The sequence below is a fragment of the Rhincodon typus genome, chromosome 1 (genome assembly GCF_021869965.1).
Source record: "Rhincodon typus isolate 14 chromosome 1, sRhiTyp1.1, whole genome shotgun sequence".
Lineage (NCBI taxonomy): Eukaryota > Metazoa > Chordata > Chondrichthyes > Orectolobiformes > Rhincodontidae > Rhincodon > Rhincodon typus.
The window spans coordinates 167,310,678-167,331,905 of NC_063332.1; the positions used below are offsets into that span (position 1 = coordinate 167,310,678).

The 21,228-nt window shown below is 40.5% G+C and overlaps 1 protein-coding gene across 1 annotated transcript in view; it reads left to right on the forward strand.

Moving 5' to 3' along the window:
* The window catches only part of papss1 (3'-phosphoadenosine 5'-phosphosulfate synthase 1), a 48,603-nt gene that overhangs the window by 15,080 nt on the left and 12,295 nt on the right, over positions 1-21,228 (forward strand). Inside the window, exons 7-9 of the mRNA XM_048611132.1 lie at positions 2,333-2,444; positions 5,404-5,609; positions 8,056-8,191. Coding sequence (XP_048467089.1) covers positions 2,333-2,444; positions 5,404-5,609; positions 8,056-8,191 — 454 coding nt within the window. The remainder of the gene's footprint in view (positions 1-2,332; positions 2,445-5,403; positions 5,610-8,055; positions 8,192-21,228) is intronic.

Below are 21,228 nucleotides of genomic sequence, written 5' to 3' on the forward strand. Positions count from 1 at the left end.
TCTGAAGGGTCTAGGCCCGAAACGTCAGCCTTTCTGCTCCTGTGATGCTGCTTGGCCTGGTGTGTTCATCCAGTCCTGCACCTTGTTGTCTCTGATATTTGTGCAACTTTTTTTTTAAACAAATGTTTAAGTGACAGCAGCATGTACTTCAAGGATTTTGGCAAATAATCCTGCACAAGATGAGTTGCAAGTTAAACTGGAGATGTAGTATGTCTCGCCCCTTTGTCAGAAGGTTGTGGATTCAGGGACCTGAGCACATCATTAAGGCTGATCCTCCAGTCCAGTGACGGGGGTGTGCAGCACTGTTGAACTGTAGATAGATATAAGAGATTACACAGCGCTGCTTGAAGAAAACAAAAATTCTCTCTGGTGACCTGGCTGATATTTAACCCTTTACATCTAATGGATCAACTGACCATGTTGATTTTTGTGAAACCTGACTGCATAAATTGTTGCATTTCTGAAATAACATGAGTGGCTGTATTTCAAAAGCTGGTACCGCTATGTTGGGCTGAATGGCCTCTTTCTGTGCTGTATCTTTTCTATGGCTCATTATTATGAAGCATGTTAGGATGTCCTGTGAATGTGAAAAGCACTTTATGCACTGTATAGTCTTTCTTTCACTGAAATGGAGTACTACTTCTCAATTTATATATTATGTTAAGCTGTAATTGGGAAGGGTTGTTGACAAGCATATTTTACACCATTATCATAATACAGTAAGGCTAGATGACACAGTTTGTGGAATTAATGTACATTTTGCCGGCATTAAACAGCTTAAAGAGATTAGCAGAGCACTACTACAATGCAGTATGTACTCATGCAAAAATCATGAAAACTAATTCCTGTCGTTGCATTTGTATAACAAAATTTGAATCAAGTATTGAAGGGGAGAATTTGTAATTGTTCCTGTGAAAACTGCTCACAATCCAAGGTTTAATGTGGAGGTGAGGCTGTAATACTTCGATTCTTTAATACTTTGAAATACTTTGTTTCACCATCCCCCAATACGTCTCCCCCATTGATCCCCAAAATCTTAAAAGATTTGCTGCCTCAACTAAACAGTCGGGAGCCTTGCTTTTAGAAGACTGAATATTTCAGTGGTATTGTTACAGCTCCAAGACAATGTTAATTCTTTCAGCACCTTTCAATGTAAAACTGTGAAAGCTTTGTATCCTGATTGTACTCCTGTAGTTGAGTTGCCCTCTCTCATCAATGAAAATGTGCCCATCGAGTAAGGGTGTATTTTTTTTAAAAGGGTAAAAACAGTTTAAGGATTTGTTGTATTTTATTATCGTGTAGTTACATATTTATACCGCTGCATGTGGCTGGCTTAATGAGCTTTCGAAGATAACGGAGGTGGTGAAGATAAAATAAATCATACGTAATTTCATAAATATTTACTGTGGCTTTTGTGTACAGTTGCTTTTTCAATGACTATTCAACTCTCTCTCCCCTATTCTAGCCCTCCCTCCCAGTCACTCCAGGGAAGGTGGCTGATTTTATGTCCCTTCGGAGAATTGGGGTCTGCAACCAATTTAAATTTCAGTAAATAACAAGTGTGTTGGAGCCTGTCTCGGTGGCTCCCAGCCACTGCTGCTGCTGTCGCCATCGGTTGTTCTGTCCCTGTACTTTGCCAATGACTAGTGTTTTAAATTAGTAATGGCTAGGAGCAAATTCACTAACAGATGAGCTAGTGTACTTCCCATGTATACTCTCAAAGAACAAAAGTAGGGAAAATAAATTTTGTTACTAAGAATCAATGTTTGAATTGCAGAAGTTGCTTTAAGGAAAGTTTTTAAAAAAACATAAACTGTTTCTAAATAAGGGTCAAAGTTATAAGTTTTATTTTGATTCATTGAACATTTTTCAGTGAAACATCATTTTCCTTGGAAGTTCTTGACTTGCAGTTTCCTCCCTTCTAGGCTACTGCAGTAATGTCTGTTATAATGATTGTCCCCAGAGTAGGTCTGTTGGCAACCAGTCAGAGGGCTACCAAAGAACAAGGACAGACTAGGACACTGCTGGTTTATATAGGTGCCAGCAATTATTTATAGTGTGCCGACTGGTCTTTTAAATCAAAACTATGGGGAACATATTACTTGGTTATTTATTCCATTGATACTTGTGGGAATTTGCAGTATATAAACTGGCTGCTGCAGTTATGTACAGATAATTAACTTCGAGTAAGTAATTGGCTTTGGACCACCCTGAGGATATGGATACAGTCTGATGTGCATTATTCACGGTTTATGTTGGTAATTAAATAATGCCATCAAATTGTTAAGAAGGAGACATTCTATGCTGCTTATGCCTCTGCTTTTCTTTCTAGGTGGATTTGCAGTGGGTGCAGGTATTGGCTGAGGGTTGGGCCACTCCACTGAATGGCTTCATGAGAGAACGGGAATTCTTGCAGTGCCTTCACTTTGGCTGCTTGTTGGATGGTAAGGACCTGAATAAATCCCTGGCTGAGAGAGGCAAAGCATGAGCTAGCATTCAGTTGATGAGTATCTTCTTTGTTAACTTAAAAGTTAATGCTCTAATGTCTTTTTGTCAATTCTAATGGTTTGCATGTGTAAAAGATTGGATGTAGAGCCTGGAATATCACTCAATGTAAGTGGGGATGGAACAAGGATTTCCTCTTGGATACAATATGCAGACTCAAAAGAGCTTAATGAAAAGTTTAAGCCTCCTGTGAATTGGAAGGTTCAGGAGTTAATAACAGTTAAAGGCAGCATAAAATGCTACAGCCACATTCCTTTGTAACAATGTATCATTTACAATATAATAGGAAGACTATGACGGTCATGTAGATCATTGAAAGTAGTGATGGCAAGTTCGTGGTCAGTGCCAGTAAAGTTCTGATATTCCTTAAACAAAGTGATATTGCGTGCAGAGTCAAGACAAATTGTAAACTAAACTTGTAAATACTTAGCAAATCTGGTACCATCCAAGAAGAACAAGGTACAGTACAGAAGCAGGCCCTCTGGCCCGCCTAGCTTGCACCGACATGGTGCCTTTTGAAATTAAAAAGCTGTATCCCTGTCTTCCCTGCCTATTCTTTTATCTATTGTTATGGACCAGACCAATCTTCCTCAAAATATATTAAGAAGATAGTCCAGCTAACTTTATTCATACACTGTAATTAAAATATAGATGAAACAAAAATAAAAGAATTGGCTTAACTGTAACTCTACCAAACTACTTAACAAAATAATACCTGTATATTAAGTACTACTAATTAACTGTTCCAATAGAGTAACATCCCATAAACACACCCTTGGCAAAGGCAAATTCAGTAAAATAGATTCTCTCTAATGCAATTCCAGTGACAGGAAGTGAACTCCAGCTTTTAGCTGTAACAGAGAGAGGTATAACAACTTCCACATCCAGCTTCAAAACCCTAGCATCTGCTGCTGAAGGCTAAAACTAAAAAAAAATCCTGGTTCTGTGGAAACTCGATTCCACCCATTCAGGCTACTTATGTTGTTCCAACTTAAAACAAAAAGGCCCCTCAAGCTATTTACTTTATTGGCTTTGGAGCAGACTGCACGGAACCTCTGTCTCCACCTTTCTTCACTTTAAAAAAAATACCAGGACAAAATACCTCTTAAAGCCATAGTATCTTCATACTGTCAAGATGCCTGTTAAATGTTGCGTTTGTATCTGCTTCTAGCACCTCCTGTAGTAGCGCATTCCAGGCACTTACCAACCTGTGTTTAAAAAAGAAACAACAATCTCACATATCCTTTAAATTTTCTCCGTTTTACCTGAAACCTATGTCCACTAGTAATTGACATTTCTACCCTGGGAAAAAGAATCAGACTATCCATTTTATCTATGCTTCTCATCATCTTATCAGGTCACTCCTTAGCCTCTGACATTCAAATGAAAACAAGCCAAGTTTGTCCAATTTGTCCTCACAGCTGCAAAGCAGACAACATTCTGTTAAACCTTTTCTGTACTCTCTCCAAAACCTCCACATCCTTCTGGTAGTGTGGCAAACAGAACTACATGCAATATTCCAAATGTGGCCTAAATAAATAATTGTACAGCTGAGGAAAGAAACCAAATGAATGTTTAAGGTCAGTGACCTTTCATGTTTCCACCATTTGCCATTGTTAGATTTTCTGGACATTTTCTAACCAACCTGTTCAGAGGTTTTATTACCCACCTCTGGAGCAGGTTCCCTTTGAATATTTAACCTCTCACAATTTAAGAAATACACATTTGATTTTTCTACCAAAGTGGGTAATGTACATTTTTCTGACTGATTCTGTCCCTAATTTTACTGCATAAGAAGGAACCTGTACACAATATTCTCCAAAGTGCATTGCTGACTCCTTTGATGCATGGTACACAAACAATCTTTTTCATTGTTCCTCCTTTCTGATCCCAAATGAGTTCTACATATCTTATGGATCGCTGGTTTTTAAAACTGCCACCTTCTTTGCTTTGTTTGTCCACCATATTAAAAAGCTAATACTCAAATTGTGGTAGTGTGAAGCTTTTTGCAATAAAGATGCAGTTTACTCACTAAGGTTCAATGGGAAATCTGTTATCCTTACCTGATGTGGCCTGTATTTAACTCCAGAGTAGTTTTCTCTTAACTGCCCTCAGTAGTGACTGAACAACTCCTGAATTTGAATTGGAGCCAGAACATTTAGCAATAAATGCCAGCCTCACCAGCAATGGTAACATTTGCAAATGGGTTAAATTTAGACTTCATGTTCTGAATCATTGTGTTCAAAGTGAAACTGAGTGTTAACACTTAATAGGATCGCACGTTCCAGGTGATGTCTGAATTCTTCATTGATTCCTCTTTTCCTATAAAGTTCAGTAAAGGCTGATCTATGGCATCTTTGTGCCTTCAAAGCTTATGTTATTAGTAATCAAAGCATGGTACTTCAATAAATGTTAATGTAAATATTGCATAAAACATAACGGGGACAAGATTCGCCATCACGTGGAATACTTCACAAGATTTTAGAATGGCTCAGTAAACAGCCCCACACCAGAGATGATGCCTCAGATCTTGCCCTTTCACTCAGGTCCTAGAAGATTTTCCAGAATGGCATATGTGGCAGTTTAAATTCTTGTAATGGTGGTGATGACCACAGGAGTCCAAACTCTAGCCTCAGCAAAGTTGCCATTTAGCTCACTCCCACAGAAACTTGATTCTACTCTCCTATTCTGGGGTGGGCAAGGTACTTTCAAAGGCTTTGTATTGATAGGGGTGTGATGTGGAAGATCAATGCAGGAAGATCTAATCAAGCATACTAGCTACCTGAAATCTTCATTTTTTTATTTATATGGCTGCACCCAGTACAATCTCTTGTATAAGTAGTAAATTATGTATAATTTATTTTAATGCTTTTATTTCTGTTTTGCCTTCTACTACAGGGGGTCTCATTAACTTGTCAGTGCCAATTGTCCTGACAGCAACAAATGAAGACAAAGAGCGACTGGATGGCTGCACTGCCTTTGCTCTGTTATATAATGGACAGCGGGTGGCTATCCTTCGCAATCCGGAATTCTACGAGCACAGGAAAGAGGAGCGTTGTGCACGTCAGTGGGGAACAACTTGCAAAGAACATCCTTACATTAAGGTTTTGCTAAAAACATCTCTTCCGTTAAGATCAGTGCGGCATTTGGATAGGGGCTTGGGTAGTGTTGTAGAACAGAGGGCCCTAGGGGGTTCAGGTACATAAGTCTTTGAAGTTTGCATCACTTATAGACACGGTGATTAAAAAGGCATTAGGCACGCTTGTCTTCATTGCTCAGTCCTTTGAGTACAGGAGTTGGAAAACCTTGTTGAGATTGTACAGGATATTGATGAGGCTTCTTGAATACTGTATCCAGTACTGGTTGCCCAGTTATAGGAAGGATATTATTAAGCTGGAGAGATTTACCGTGATATCGCCAGGGATGGAAGGTTTGAGTTATAAAGAAAGGCTGGATAGGCTGAGACTTTTTTCACTGGAGCATAGAAGGTTGAGAAGCGACCTTATAGAAGTTTATAAAATAATAGGTAAAGTAAATGGCAGGTGTCTTTTCCCGAGGGTGGGAGATTTCAAGATGAGGGGGCACATTTTTGAGGTGAGAGAAGAGAGATTTAAAAAGGACATGAGAGGCAAATTTTTTTACGCAGAGGGTGGTTTGCATGTGAAGTGAATGTTCTGAGGTAGGGTGGATTTGTGTACAATTACAATGTTCAAAAGACATTTGGATAAGTATATGAATAGGAAAGATTTGGAGGGATATGGGCCAGGAACAGGCAGGTGGGACTAGTTTAGTTTGAGAATATGTTTGGCGTGGACTAGTTGGACTGAAGCGTCTGTTTCTGTGCTGTGTGGCTCTATGATTCTATAAAGGATGTGTTTAAGAGCTCTGTCTTGGTCAGTCTGTCAAACAAGTTGGTGTCATCTGAAGATGTGATAATTGGGAGTGTTTTAACTGCAAATACCCTACACCCATCTGTTATGTTCTCCTAACTTCTCTTGCTGTTGCACAGACCTCTGAGATCCATGCACACCAGCACCTTCCAGAATTGGATGTCAGTGCATCCACACATCAATTGGCATGTGCTAGTGAGTGCCTGAGGGGCCACACGGGTTATTGTCCAGCAGTAACTTCCATAGCACCTCCTGCTGGTCAGCTGTGAGCCACTACTTTGAAATATCAGAGTTCTGATGTCCTTTATGGCCATCATACAGAAGAGTATAGATCTACCTGTCCCAGTCTATTCAGCCTCTCCCTATAGCTCAAATCCTCCAACCCTGGCAAAATCCTTGTAAATCTTTTCTGAACCCTTTCAAGTTTCATAACATGTTCCTATAACAGGGAGACCAGAACTGCACGCAGTATTCCAACAGTGGCCTAACCAATGTCCTGGTTTGCCGCAACATGACCTCCCAACTCCTATACTCAATGCACTGACCAATAAAGGCTAACATACCAAATGCCTTCTTCACTATCCTATCTACCTGCGACTTCACTTTCAAGCAACTATGAACCTACACTCCAAGGTATCTCTGTTCAGCAACACTCTCCAGGACCTTACTATTAAGTGTACAAGTCCTGCCCTGATTTGCATCTCCAAAATGCAGCACCTCACATTTATCTAAATTAAACTCCATGTGCCACTCTTCGGCCCATTGGCCCATCTAATCAAGATCCCCTTGTACCCTGAGTTATCCTTCTTCCCAGTCCAGTACACCTCCAATTTTGTGTCATCTCCAAACTTACTAACCATGCCTCCTATGTTCACCTCCAAATCACTTTTTATAAATGACGAAAAGCAGTGGACCCAACACTGATCCTTGTGCCACACCACTGGTCACAGGCCTCCAATCTGAAAAGCAGCCCTCCACCACTACCCTCTGTCTTCTACTTTCAAGCCAGTTCTGTATCCAAACAGCTAGTTCTCCCTATATTCCATGCAATCTAACCTTGCTCACCGATCTACCATGAGGAATGTTGTTGAACACCTTACTGAAGTCCATATAGATCACATCCACCACTCTGCCCTTATCAATCCTCTTCGTTACTTCTTCAAAAAAACTCAATCAAGTTAGCGAGACATGATTTCGCACGCACAAAGCCATGTTGACTATCCTTAATCAGTCCTTTCCGTTCCAAATGCATGTAAATCCTCTTCTTCAGGACACCCTCCATCAATCTGCCCACGACTGATGTCAGGCTCACTGGTTTATAGTTCCATGGCTTTTCCTTAACACCTTTCTTTAATAGTGGCACCACATTGGTCAACTTCCGGTCATCCGGTACCTCTGATACAAATATCTCAGCAAGGGGCCCAGCAATCACTTCCCTAGCTTCCCACAGAGTTCTAGGGTACACCTGATCAGATCTCGGGGATTTATCCACCTTTGTGCATTTTAAGACGTCCAGCAGGACCTACTCTGTAACATGGACTTTTTTCAAGACGTTGTTATTTATTTCCCCATGTTCTGTATCTTCCATATCCTTCTCCACAGCGATCTCCCATTGCTTATTTGAAGTGTAACAGTTTCTTTTGGCTCTGTATGCGCACAGATGGTAATGCAGAGTGGCAGCTGGCTGGTAGGTGGAGACCTGCAAGTTCTTGATCATATCCGTTGGAATGATGGCCTTGATCATTATCGCCTTACCCCAAGGGAGTTAAAGCAGAAATTTAAGGCAATGAATGCTGGTGAGTAGAATTAACCACTTACAATTTGACTGTAGAAATTAAAGTTTGTTTTTTCAATGTTTCAGATTTATTTTATGGGGCCTGTAATTACTTAGTGTTGATGTTTAGGATGAAATGCCAACCACCCTTTCCTTTTATATCCACATTTGGTGAAGACTAGGAGTCCTGAGAAGTGGACAGTTGCCAATTTGGATTTGTTAGTGCTAGCAACTAAAGGTGGTGTTTAAGTTTGGCCAAATCACCTGTGAAGAATTCCTTTTCTAAGCCCCATGATATGTCTCTTTGTGGTTTTCTAGTTCTGCTCATCTCCAGTTGCACAGATTTTGTGGTTTCAAGATCTTCTCCAGAAATTTGAGCACATAATATCGGCTGACATTCTAGTGCAATTTTGAAGGAAGTGCAATCTTTCAGATGAAACATTAACCTGAAGCTCTGCCTGCTCTCGGGTGGATATAAAGACATGCTGTCCCCAGTTTTCTAACCAGTGTTTATTTCTCAACCATCGTCATTAAATAGTACTTTATCTGATTTCTTGTCATGGAGCAAGTTATATTTGCTGCATGACAACGGTGATTATACTTCAGAAATATTTGATTAGTTGAAGAAGTCTTTTTGATGTCCTGAGTGTATAAAAGGTGCCATTTGAACGCAAGTTCTTTTGTTTGCAGAGTCACTTGAAATTGGGTGCAGCATATGTTTGTACTGTGCTAATAATGAATCTAATAACTGCAAACTGCTCATGTTGACTCTTTGCATAATGGTTGATTGACGCAAGGCCTATATCTTCTGACTAATTTGAGATTTTACATGAAAAATTAATCAAAATATTTAAAAGGTTTGCACCTGGAAAACATTGATGTGACCCAACAAAGTGTCTGCGAGGTGCATATAGTAAATGCAAATAATATATACTGGTCACCTAAGAAAGCAATCAAGTAAGCATAGCTTACTACTTCAGACCAACACAAGTCCTCCCCAAAAAACACATACATGTGTGCGTGCACATGTTTTCTCCATTGACAATGTACAGGAAGCTGATTATATATTATTATAAATTTTCAGTCATTGTGCCAAACTACAGGAAATACAATACATGAGCAATGTGGTAGACACGGCAGCATGTGTTAAAGATTGCCACCCCCTAGTTGCCTGATATCACTATCATCTTTGTAAGTAGAAAGATGCAATAATGCCACAATATATAGTTTCCCACTCTCTGGTCCTGCAGTAGAAGCAATATTTCTGTACATCTCAAGGAGCCAATCATTTGTTCTGTTTTTGATATTCATAATTTAGCTGCTGCAAGATAGTACAAACATAAATATCACGGTTTGTGGATGCCATTTAGCACATTGAAAAGTATAGTGATTTTTAAGTTTCTCTGCTTTTTCTCTAGTCACCTACTACATCTGAAATATGAAATGCCTGTTGAGGATGGCAGGAGGGATACATTGCTGTAGCGGTCTAACAGATTACTGCCAGAGTACTTTTCTTTTACCTATTGGGTTGGGGGAGTATTACCAGGAGACCTGTCAGGGATCATATCATTTTTTATAAGAATAACAACATAAAAGCACCATGAGACTGAAAAGTCCAATCGCACTGAACTAACAGGCTGATAGTTAAATTCAACCGTTTTCCTTCTCATCCTGAAAAGATAACAAGTCAGAAAAGAATATTGATTGGTGTTGTATTAGATAGAAAGCTTCACTGCTTTCTCCAATTCTCTACTACTATCTTCACGACTGTCTAGAGTTGTATCTGCAGGAGCAAAGTTTATTGAAAAAGGGATTTTATTATCATGTAAGATGTGTAATTTAAGCAGGGCAGAGCAGTCTGTTTGATCAATAGCTGTATCACTGGATTTTTGTCCTCCTCCTCCTCGTGCATTGTGACTGCAGGAAATACTATTCACACGATCAACTGCAGCAATTCGCCAAAATTAACTTTGACAGTTTTTCAGTTCTGTGACAGAAGGGTTAATGTTGTGGGAGTATTACCTCCAAGTCACTTACCGTTCTGATTTAGATGTATATCAACTTTTCATTCTCGTCGCTAGGTCAGTATCCTAGAATTTCCTGTCTAACACTATTAATGGTGAACCAGGAACTGGAGAGTTGCAGCTTTTCAAGCTGAAGGGATGCCACCATCTGGGGTAACTAGGGATTAGCAATCTGGGGCTTAACCAGTGCTTCAAGAACAAATACTTGAAGACTAAAGGCAAAATATTGTGAAACTGCAATCAGCTGCATTCTGAATTGATTCACTACACAATGGCAATCTTTGACGTTAGTGGTTCATTCTTGCAGTGGAGATCAGTAAATTCTCCACAAGGTGGAACCAAAACTCAGTTAGCTAAGGCTGTTTACTCATGCTACCTCAAAGCTAAATAAAGAATGACTCTGGTTATGATTTGAAAGACAATCTCCAAACAATCTCTCAGCTGTGTATTGCTGTTGTTATGCTATTGTCTCATTGAAAATCAAATTAGTCTTTGATTTTTTTTCCCTCAATGGACTATTTCCTTTTATAACTCTCCCTTTCTCTTGATGTTCCTCCAGGTATGCAGTACGGAGCTTCTCTAAATTCCATTTCATATACCAGACCACTAGATCCACATATTGGAATAATTTATTATCTATTCAATTACAGAAGCTATTCTAAAGAATACAAACCTATAGTTAGTGTTGTTTATTATGATATACAAATAGAAAATACTGGAAAGACCTAGCACAACCAGCAGTATCTATTAAGAGGGAGAGAGACCCCTAAATAAATGTTCCAGTTCTGTGACCTGTCACTGGAACAGCCATTAGAGTTTAAATTGTTTCTGGCATCTCAGGTGGGTAAACACACATGGCACTAAGGAGTTATTTTCTGTTGATTTTACTGTCCATCACCTCTCAGTGTAACTTTTTTATTGTGTTGCTTCAGGGACATGAGTTCTCAGTGTTGTCAGATGAATTTGTTGCCCAAGTTTGCATCTTTTTGACTGTGACTTTGTAAGAGCATATCCACAGATTTGTTAGTTCCATCTGACCCTTTGAGAGATGACTGAGTTCCCAACTGGCCAAGTCCTAAAGCACATAGCTGCAGGTGGTGAGGGAACTAAGAAGGAGAAATAAACTACTTGACCTTGACTTGGTCTGCGTACCTGTTGCATTTGATTATTGCACAGTCTTTTGGAGACAAAGTTGTACTTCCACATTGAGAAGCTTCTATTGTGTTGTGTGGCACCACCACTGTGCACAATGGGACAGTCTTCGAGCAAATTAGCAACTTGAAGCTGGACATTCATGAGAATACCCCAGAATGGTATTTGACCACAATATGACCCTGTGGCTTGGAATATCCTCCACTCTATCATTACCATCAAGCTCGGAGATCAAGCATGGTTCAATGAAGAATGCAGAAGGGTCACACAGTGGAAGCAGTACACAATAGAAAAGGCTGAACGATCCCACAACCAATAGATCAGATCCAAGCCCTGCAGCTTTCCTAGTGCGAAAGCTGGTGGACAGTTAAACGGCTCCTCGGAGGTGAACCTAACACATCAGTGCAAAAGATAAGCTGAAGTATCTGCATTCATCTTCAGCCAGAAGAGCTGAGTGGTGACTAATCTTGATCACCTCCAGAGGTACCCAGCATAATGATGCCAATCTTAAACCAATTTGCTTCATGCAGTGTAATATCAAGAAACTTCCGGTTACTGCAAAGACCATGGGCCTTGACAATATAGGCAATAGTACTGAATACTTATGTTCCAGAACTTGTAGCACCCTAGCCAAGCTGCTCCAGTACAGCTACAATTCTGGTATGTATCTGACTATGTGGAAAATTGACAGGCATATCGTGCACACAAAAAGCAGGATAAATGCAACCCAGCCAATTACCAATCTATTAGTCTATTCATGATTAACTACCAAGTCAACTGGCAATAGCAAAGGACCTACTCATAAATATTCAATTTGATTTCTGCCAGGACCATTTGTATCCTGACCTCATTACAGCCTTCGTCTAAAGATGGATGAAAGAGTAGAACTATAGGGGTGAGGTGAGATTGACTGCCCTTAACATCGACATTACATCTGTCCTTAATATTTAACTGAGTATGGCATCAAGGTGCTCTAGCATCAGCTCTAAATTGGACTCTCTGGGAATCGGGGAAGGGGGGCGTGGGAAGTGCGGGGAAGAGAGAGAAAGCTGTCCACTGGTTGGAATCATAACTGGCCGAAAGGAAACCAGTTGTGATTGTTGAAGATCAATCATTCTCAGACACAAGACATTGCTGCATGTGTTCCTCAGGGTAGATATCATCTAATCAATCTGTTAAGAGAAGTTATGATATTCCTCTGGAGCAGGTGGAACCTGAACCCAGGTCTCCTGGCCAGAAGAAGGGAGTCTACCACTGTGCCACCAGGCCCCAAAGTTCCTTGGAATAGATATTTTCTATCAACCTATTCAGAGTTGTTTTTACACAACTTTAGAGTAGGTGGGACTTGAACCTGGGCTTCCTGGTTCAGCGATAATGACACTACCAATGCTCCAGTAGAGTTCTTCAGTGTAATGTTCTAGGCCCAAAATGCTGCTTGGATGATGATCCCTCCTCAATCAATGGTTATCTGTCCATCATAGATTAAAAGTGACAATGTTTGCTGATGATTGCACAATCTTTAGCACTATTTGGCAACATCTCAGATTTTGAAGCAGTCCATGTCCACATACAGCAAGGTCTAGACAACATTCAGGCTTGGACTGACAAGTGGCTAGTAACATTTAAGCCACACAGGGCTAAGCAATGGCCATCTCCAACAAGAGATAATTGAACAGTCACCCTATTGATGCTCAATAATGTTGCCATCACTGAATCCTCCACTGTTAACATCTGGGGTGGTTGCCATTGATCACGAGTTGAACTGGATTAACCATATAAATACTGTGGCTGCAAGAGCAGATCAAAGGCTAGGATATAGTGGCCAATAACTCATTTCTTGCTTCCTCAGTGCTTGTCCACTGCCGACAAGGCACAAGTCAGGAGTGTGATGGAATGCCCTCCATTTACCTGGGTGTCTACAACTCCAACATTCAAGAAGCTTGACACCATGCAAGACAAAACAGTCAGCTAATTGGTTCCCATTTATCACCTCCAATCTTCACACCTACTACCAACACAGTGGCAACAGTGTATACCATCTATAAGAGCACTGCAGTAATACACCAACATTTCTTTGATAGTGCCTCTGAAAGCTTAGTAGAAAACATCTTCCACATTGAAGGGTAAGGGCAACAGATGCACGGGAACATTACTACCAGCAAGTTTCTTCCATGTTGGTGTTCCCATGTATCTGCTGCTTTTGTGTTTCTAGTTGGAAGTAGCCTTGGGTTTGGAAGGAGCTGACTAAAGAACCTTGGTGAATTTCTGCAGTGCATCTTGCAGATGGACCATTTAGGATAGCATAACCAACAGTGCCCATATTCCACCACCAATTTTAAAAAGTAGCTGAAAATTGTCCACTTCTGATTTCTGTTGCATCCTCTGTATATAGAACTTTGTTGTTCAGGGGTTATTTATCATGTTTTCATGCTGTCATACTGTTACTTTTCTAGCCTCATTTCTTGTGTACCGACATTCTGACGTCTTAGACCATAACATATAGGAGCAGAATTAGACCATTCAACCCATTCAGTCTGCTCTGCCATTTGATCATGGCTGATATATTTCTCAACTGCCTTCTCCCTCTAACCCTTGATCCCTTTGCTAATCAAGAACCTAACTATCTCTTGTCGTAAATACTCTCAATGACTTGGCCTCCACAGCCCTTTGTGGCAATGAATTCCACAGAGTTGCCACCCTCTGGCTGAAGAAATTCCCCCTCGTCTCCGTTCTAATTCACATACAGTATAACAGACTAAAATCTCACTTGTTGTCTTTCCTATTCTTCTCTATTCATGCTTTGTTAACTGTTTTGTCAAATTTCTCACCTGTTTGGGAGCCTATACTAACTTCTGAAACTCCCAAATTGCTTCCCTTTGATTTGAAGAATTCAGTTTACTTAAATACTACGAGACATTTGGTGGAGCACCTTGGCTTTAAAAATCAACTCAGGACTTCTAATTGTATAGACACTGTTAGCCATAACCAGACAATAATCACCAACATTTTGTGTTTGAGTTTTTGGCTTAATTCCTCTCACAATTCCCCTCTCAAGCCTATGATCAAAAATCTTACCTCGTTTGTATTGACTGAGGTTGGCAACATGAAATTTTAACTGTGGTTGGCTTCTAACCTCATTGAGTTTTCAGACTGAATTGAAGGGCACAGCACCAGGTCAAAATGGCGATCAATGTTCTTCACTTTTGTCTTTGTCACTGCCACAAATTTGATGATTCCTGATTCCTTTCCTTTGCTTTCCTTAAGTGAGCCACCTTTATAATGCAGCTGAGTGAGACTGGAACTGATGGCTATTAAGTACTGCATTGACACTGGCTCAACAATTTTGTACAGGACTTTACCTCACCTGATGAGACTTGGTTAATTTGGAAAGTAACCCAGAGCGGGAGAGTGTTTCTAACCCAGCCATGATCTGATCTCTGATAAAAACCGAAAGAACTACGGATGCTGTAAATCAGGAACAAAAATAGAAGTTGCTGGAAAAGTTCAGAAGGTCTAGCAGCATCTGTGAAGAAAAAAATCAGGGTTAACGTTTCGGGTTCGGTGACACTTCCTCAGAACTCTGAGGTTCTGATCTCTTATTAGATACTTAATGTGAAACAGGTGACTTATCAAAGTGTTTTATTGAAGTAATGCTTCATATAGAAAACAATTTTAAAATGTCAGTGTTAGAAGCAAACAAAACTGGGATTTTGCTCAATGTTCATTTTGTTGCTTTCTCCTTTTCCATAATGGATCTGAATAAAAATATTGGGAGTGCGTAGCAAGAAGATGTGTGTAGTGGCCATCACTAAGGAGAAGGTGCGAGGAAATTGAAAGGTCTGAAGATGGATAAATTACCTGGTCCACATGAACTACACACATGGGAACTGAAGGAGATAGCTGAGGAGATTGTGAGGCATTAGAGCTGATCTTTAAGGAATCAAAGAACAATACAGCACAGGAACAGCCCTTTGGCCCTGTAAGTCTGCACTAATATATTTTGTCCTTCCATATTAAAATTGTCTTCACTTACAGGATCCGTATCCCTTTATTCCCTTCCTGTTCATGTATTCGTCCAGGTTCTTGAATGCTGCTATTGTGTCTGTATCCACCACCTCCTCTGGCAGCTCGTTCAGGCACTCACCACCCTTTGTGCAGCAAACTTGCCTCTCACTTCTCTTTTAAACTTCTCTCTTCGCACCTTGAACCTCTGAACCCTAGTAATTGAACTCTCCACTCTGGGGGAAAAAGCCTCTTGCTTACAACTCTATCCATGCCATTCATAATCTTTTAAACTTCTATCAGGTTCCCCCTCAATTTCCTGCATTCCAGTGAAAACAAACCCAGTCTATCCAACCTTTCTTCTTTGTTAAAATCCCTCATACCAGGAAACAACCTGGTAAACCTTTTCTGTTACCTCTCCAAAGCATCCACGTCCTTCTGGTAGTTTGGTGACCAGAACTATATCCTATATTCTGAAGCTGAATCATTGGAGTCAGGAAGGGTCCCAAAGAGAGGAAAATGGTTAATGTAACGCTGTGTTTAAGAAGGGAGGGAGGAAGAAGATGGGAAATTATAGATTGGTTAATCTGACCTCAGTCATTGATAGATTCTGGAGTCCTTTATTAAGGACGAAATTGTGGAGTACTTGGAATTGCATGGTCAAATAGGCTGAGGCAGCATGGCTTTGTCAATGGGAAGTCATCCCTGACAAATTTGTTAGAATTGTTTGAGGAAGTAATGAGCAAGTGAGACAAAGGCAAGCCAGTGGACGTGATCAGTTTGAATTTCCAGAAGGCCTTTGACAAGTTGCAGAGGAAGCTGCTAAGTAAGAAAGAGCCCATGGTGTTAAGATACTGGCATAGACAGAGGATTGGCTGGCAGAAGACAGAAAGTAGGGATAAAGGGGTTTATTTCTGGATGGCAGCCAGTGACTAGTTGAGTTCCACAGGTGTCAGTGTTGGGATTGCAAATATTCACGTTATATGTTAATGATCTGGATGAAGGAACTGGAGGCATTGTTGCTAAGTTTGCAGATGACACAAAGATAGCCAGGAAGTATTGAAGTGTAGAAGCTGCAGAAGGACTTGAACAGGCTAGGAACATGGGCAAAGATGTGGCAGATGGAATAAAATTTTGTAATCTGTGAGGTTATGCACTTTGGCAGGGCGAATAGAGGTGTAGACCATTTTCTAAATGGGGAAAAGTTTCAGAAATCTGAAGCACAAAGGGACTTGAGTGTCCTGGTTCTTGATTCTCTTAAGCTTAACATGATGGTTCAGTTGGGAGTTAGGAAGGCAAATGCAATGTTAGCATTCATTTCAAGAGGGCTAGAATGCAAGAGCATGGATGTACTGCTGAGGCTATATAAGGCTCTAGTCAAACTGCATTTGGTATATTGTGAGCAGTTTTGGGTCTCATATCTAAGGAAGGATGTGCTGACCTTGGAAGGGATCTAGAGGAGGCTTACAAGAATGATCCACGGGGTAGAGGGCTTGTCATCTGAGGAGCAGTAGAGGACACTGGGTCTGTACTTGGTGGAGTTTAGAAGGATTATTGGGGTGGGGGTGTGTGGTTCATTGGAACTTGCAGAATCTTACAGTGAGGCTTGGATAGAGTGGACAAGGAGAAGATGTTTCCACTAGTAGGAGAGACTAGGGCCTGAGGGTTCAGCCTCAGTATGAAGGGACAAATCTTCAGAACTGAAATCAGTAGAAATGTCAGGTTAGTGTGGTGAATTTGTGGAACTCATTGCCATAAAAAGCTGTGGAGGTCAAGTCTTTGAGTGTCTTTAAGTCAGAGATAGGTTCTTGATTAATAAGGGATTATGGCTTTTAAATGGGGTGGCGAAACATGTTTGAATGATGGAGTAGACTGATGGACTGAATGGCCTAACTCTGCTCCTGTATCTCATGGTTGAGATTTTTATTTATATTCTCGCCTGAGCTTCACTATAAATACTGAACATTTGTGATATCTACACGTTCATCAATTAACTTTTCTTTAAAATTCATTCAGGGATCCTGATGTCGGTGGTTAGGCTAGTGAGGCTGCAATCCTGGGATGTTCCCACAGACCTTTTCAGAAAGTCTTCCAGGATTTTGACCCAGTGACAGTGACTGACCAGTGATATAATTCCACGTCAGGATGTGTATGACTTGCAGAGAAATTTGCAGGTGTTAGTGTCCCTTTGTCAGAGATAGTAGGAACTGCAGATGCTGGAGAATCTGAGATAACAAGGTGTAGAGCTGGATGAGCACAGCAGGCCAAGCAAGAAGGGTCTAAGCCCGAAATATCAGCCTTCCTGCTCCTCTGATGCTGCTTGGCCTGCTGTGTTCGTCCAGCTCTACACCTTGTTATCTCAGTGTCCCTGTGTATCTGCTGCCTGTCTTCTTCAAGATGGAACAGGTCACAAGTTTGTAAGGTGATGTTGGAGTAGCCTTGGTGCATTGTTGTAGTGCATCTTGTGGATGGTACTTACTCCTATAACTCTGCGTTAATGGTGAAGGCAATGAAGCATGGGATGTCGATCAAGCTGGCTGCTCTGTACTGGATGGTGTCAGGCTTCTTGAGTTTCAAAACTGGACTCATCTAGGCAAATGGAGAGTTTTCATTATCCTCCTGACTTAGTTTCATGGATAGTGAACACGCAGTGGGGATATCTGAATTAGTTACCTCATAAATCCTAGCCTGTAACATGCTGTTATAGGCGCAGAATTTATATGGCTTGTCCGGTTCAGTTTCTGGTCAGTGTAAACCCACCAGGATGTTGATGGTGGTTGATGGTTAGATTCTATCTTGTTGGAGATGGTCATTGCCTTGCACATGAGATGTGAATGTTACTTGTCACTTGAGATAAACAGGCCTGGGTGTTGTTCAGGTCTTACTGTATATGGATAAGGACAGTGTCAGTTTCTGAGTAGCAGATTATGCTGAACACCGTGCAATTATCAGCAAGCATCTCACTCCTGACTTTATGTGGAGGGCAAGTCATTGAAGAAGCTGAAGATGATTGGGCCTAGGACCTCACATTGAGAAATTCCTGCAATGATGTCCTGCATCTGAGATGATTAATTTGCAACAACCACAACTGTCTTCCCTTGTGCTCAATATGACTGCAGCCAACTCCATTGGCTTGTAGACATTTATAGCTGCATTTGTTTTTAATGTGGCTTTTTGTTGATATAGCTTTATGCAGTCTTCGCCTTAAGATGTTGGTGCAATGGAGGTTTGGCTGAATGTTGAAAGGGCTTTCAGCTGGATAGGAGAATCAATATGTGCAAGTATCAATATGAATTAAAAAATGTAAAAAATACTTCACCTAATGTTGCTGTACAGAGTCCTGTATACTGCAACAGCCTTATCAGCTTCACCTCAGAGCTATGGCAGGTAACCTTAAAGGGATGTTTATAAGTAGTTTTTTTAGTTTCGAGAAAACTGTATTCACTAGTAAGATCAAAAAAGTCAAAGTGGCTTCATGTGATGGTTTGATGCAAATACCCATAGTCTAGCTAGATCCAGATATTGTGTAAATCATTTATTCCAGTCTTTTAAAACTGGGAGTCCTGAAGAAGGGTTATACCCAAAACATTGACTGTTCCTTTCCTCCAGATGCTGCCTGGCTTGCTGTGTTCTTCCAGCTTCCTGTTTGTTTACCTTGGATTCCAGCATCTGCAGATTTTTTTGTCTCTTTTAAAACTTTTTGCTGTTTGGCTCTGTTTTTGCCTGAACTGCCTCAGTTTGATTGTTTGTATTGGTTTCATTGTCTCTTTGTGGTGTAAGGACACTCAGCAAAATTACTTTGCTGAAATTTCAGTGAGCACAGCCATTTGGTGCTGAATTTCTTTTTGGGACATTACAAAGAACCTTGATGTGACCATGTGCATTCTGAAAAATTGACCATGCATTTGGAGCCAATATTCCTATTCAGAGCAAATTGATCTTGGGATTAAGAATCAGTTTCTCATTAAGTCCAATTATATAACTTTAATGTTGCTGAGGTTCTGAATTTAATTAGACTATCCACCTGGCAACCATATGTGTTGATATTTACATGCCTGTAATACATCAGGAGTGCGGATCATGTCAGAAGGTATCTCTGTTAACATCAATGTTTTTCTCTCTCCATGTTATAGTTTGTACTTTTCCACTTTGATATCAACAGCACTCACAAGGAGCAGCAATAGATGTGCATTATTTGCAATCAGGCTAGATATGTTGGCATGATTTGTGACTAAGCTAACAGTGATATGAAGATCTAGATAATTTTTTGACATGACCATTTATACTATCAACTGACACAGGACAGTATAATGGCTTCTGTGCAAGTTGTTTACTGTGGCAAAAGGTTCAAGTACAAAGGCATGGATCTAAAAAATGATTGGGAAGTTGAGTGAAGAATACGACTGGAGTTGTGGCGAATATTGTAGGGGAGGTTTTTGAAGCAAGGGATTGGCTGCAAGCAACAAGTTATGTTCTTAATTGCATTTTTGAAGCTAGAGAAACCGACAAAAGATATGGTTTTAAAAAAGTGAATCAGTATAATTGATTTCAGAGAAAACATCAAGCTTGTTTGTGGTTGTTGGAGTTCAGAGCATAGGAACATGGTAGGTGCTTTCTACCCAATCTTTTCTCAGTTTATTAAATCATGCTGATCTTTTGGTGCTCCTCAATCTTGCCTTGCAATCTTTTAGGTCTTGGATGCCTTGTTTGATATAATCTTTTGGTTGTGTAAACCTAAGTAGAAAGACGATGGTTGTCATAAGGAATTAATCTAAGATGTGACCAGACCCCTCAAGTATCTTTCAGTATGCTTAAGAAGGTGAAGAATAATATTATCTGATGGCACGAGAGAGCTAGGATTTCCCAGTTTAGTGCTTAGAGTCTAAACATGACATAAATTTCAGGACTTTTTCTCAAAATGGACCATATCTTCAGATTCTTACACAGCACCTTCCAAACCCGCAGTCGTTTCCTTCTAGAAGGACAAGAGCAGCAGATATGTAGGAGGAGCACCACCACCTGCAAGTTCCTGTCCAGGTCACTCACCATCCTGACTTGGAAATACATTGCAGTTCCTTCAGTGTCACTGGGTCAAAATCCTGGAATGTGCCCCCAAAGATGTTGTGTCTCAACCTGCAGCATGTGGAATGCAGCGGTTCAGAAGGCAGTTCATCACCACCTTCTCAAGGGCATCTAAAGGCAATAAATGCTGGTCCAGTGACGGCCACATTCCACAAATGAATTTAAAAAGAAAACTTGAATTGGCTCGCTGGATTGGCCATGTTGAAATAAGCAATATACTTGATCTCTCCTGAGGAAAGTGGTCAATCAATAGCAGTAGATGAGATCATACGCTTTCATAGCATTGGCTAAGTTATGAAATTGGCAGACGTATGAAATTATCAGACAGGTAAAGACGAGTCAACCATCGTGACTACCCCACATTGAGATGATGACCCTTAAAACTTCAAGCAGTTGGTATTCAGGATGAATTTTTGGAGTGAATCAGAAATTGGCTACCTTTTTTAGGCTGGGCAGAGAAGCAGAGAACTGAGTGGTGTGTCCAAGGGTTAATTTTTGGAAGTGTCACTCAGCATGCTTTATTTAATTGACCTTAAATCAGAAACACAAGTTGAGCAATGATTTCTGATGACAACTTAGGAAATGCAAAATGACTTGGACTCCATATGCCAGTAAGCAAAACCATTGTAAGTCAACCGTAAGACAGACGAATGGAAATCACTGTCTAGGAATGGAAAATTAGTAAAGCACAAAACCACGAATGATGTAATAGTTCATGAAATTGAAACAAAAGAAAGGACTTACCTTGTGTACCATGCATCATAGCTTTGAGACGAGCCAAAGCAGTTCACAGCTATTG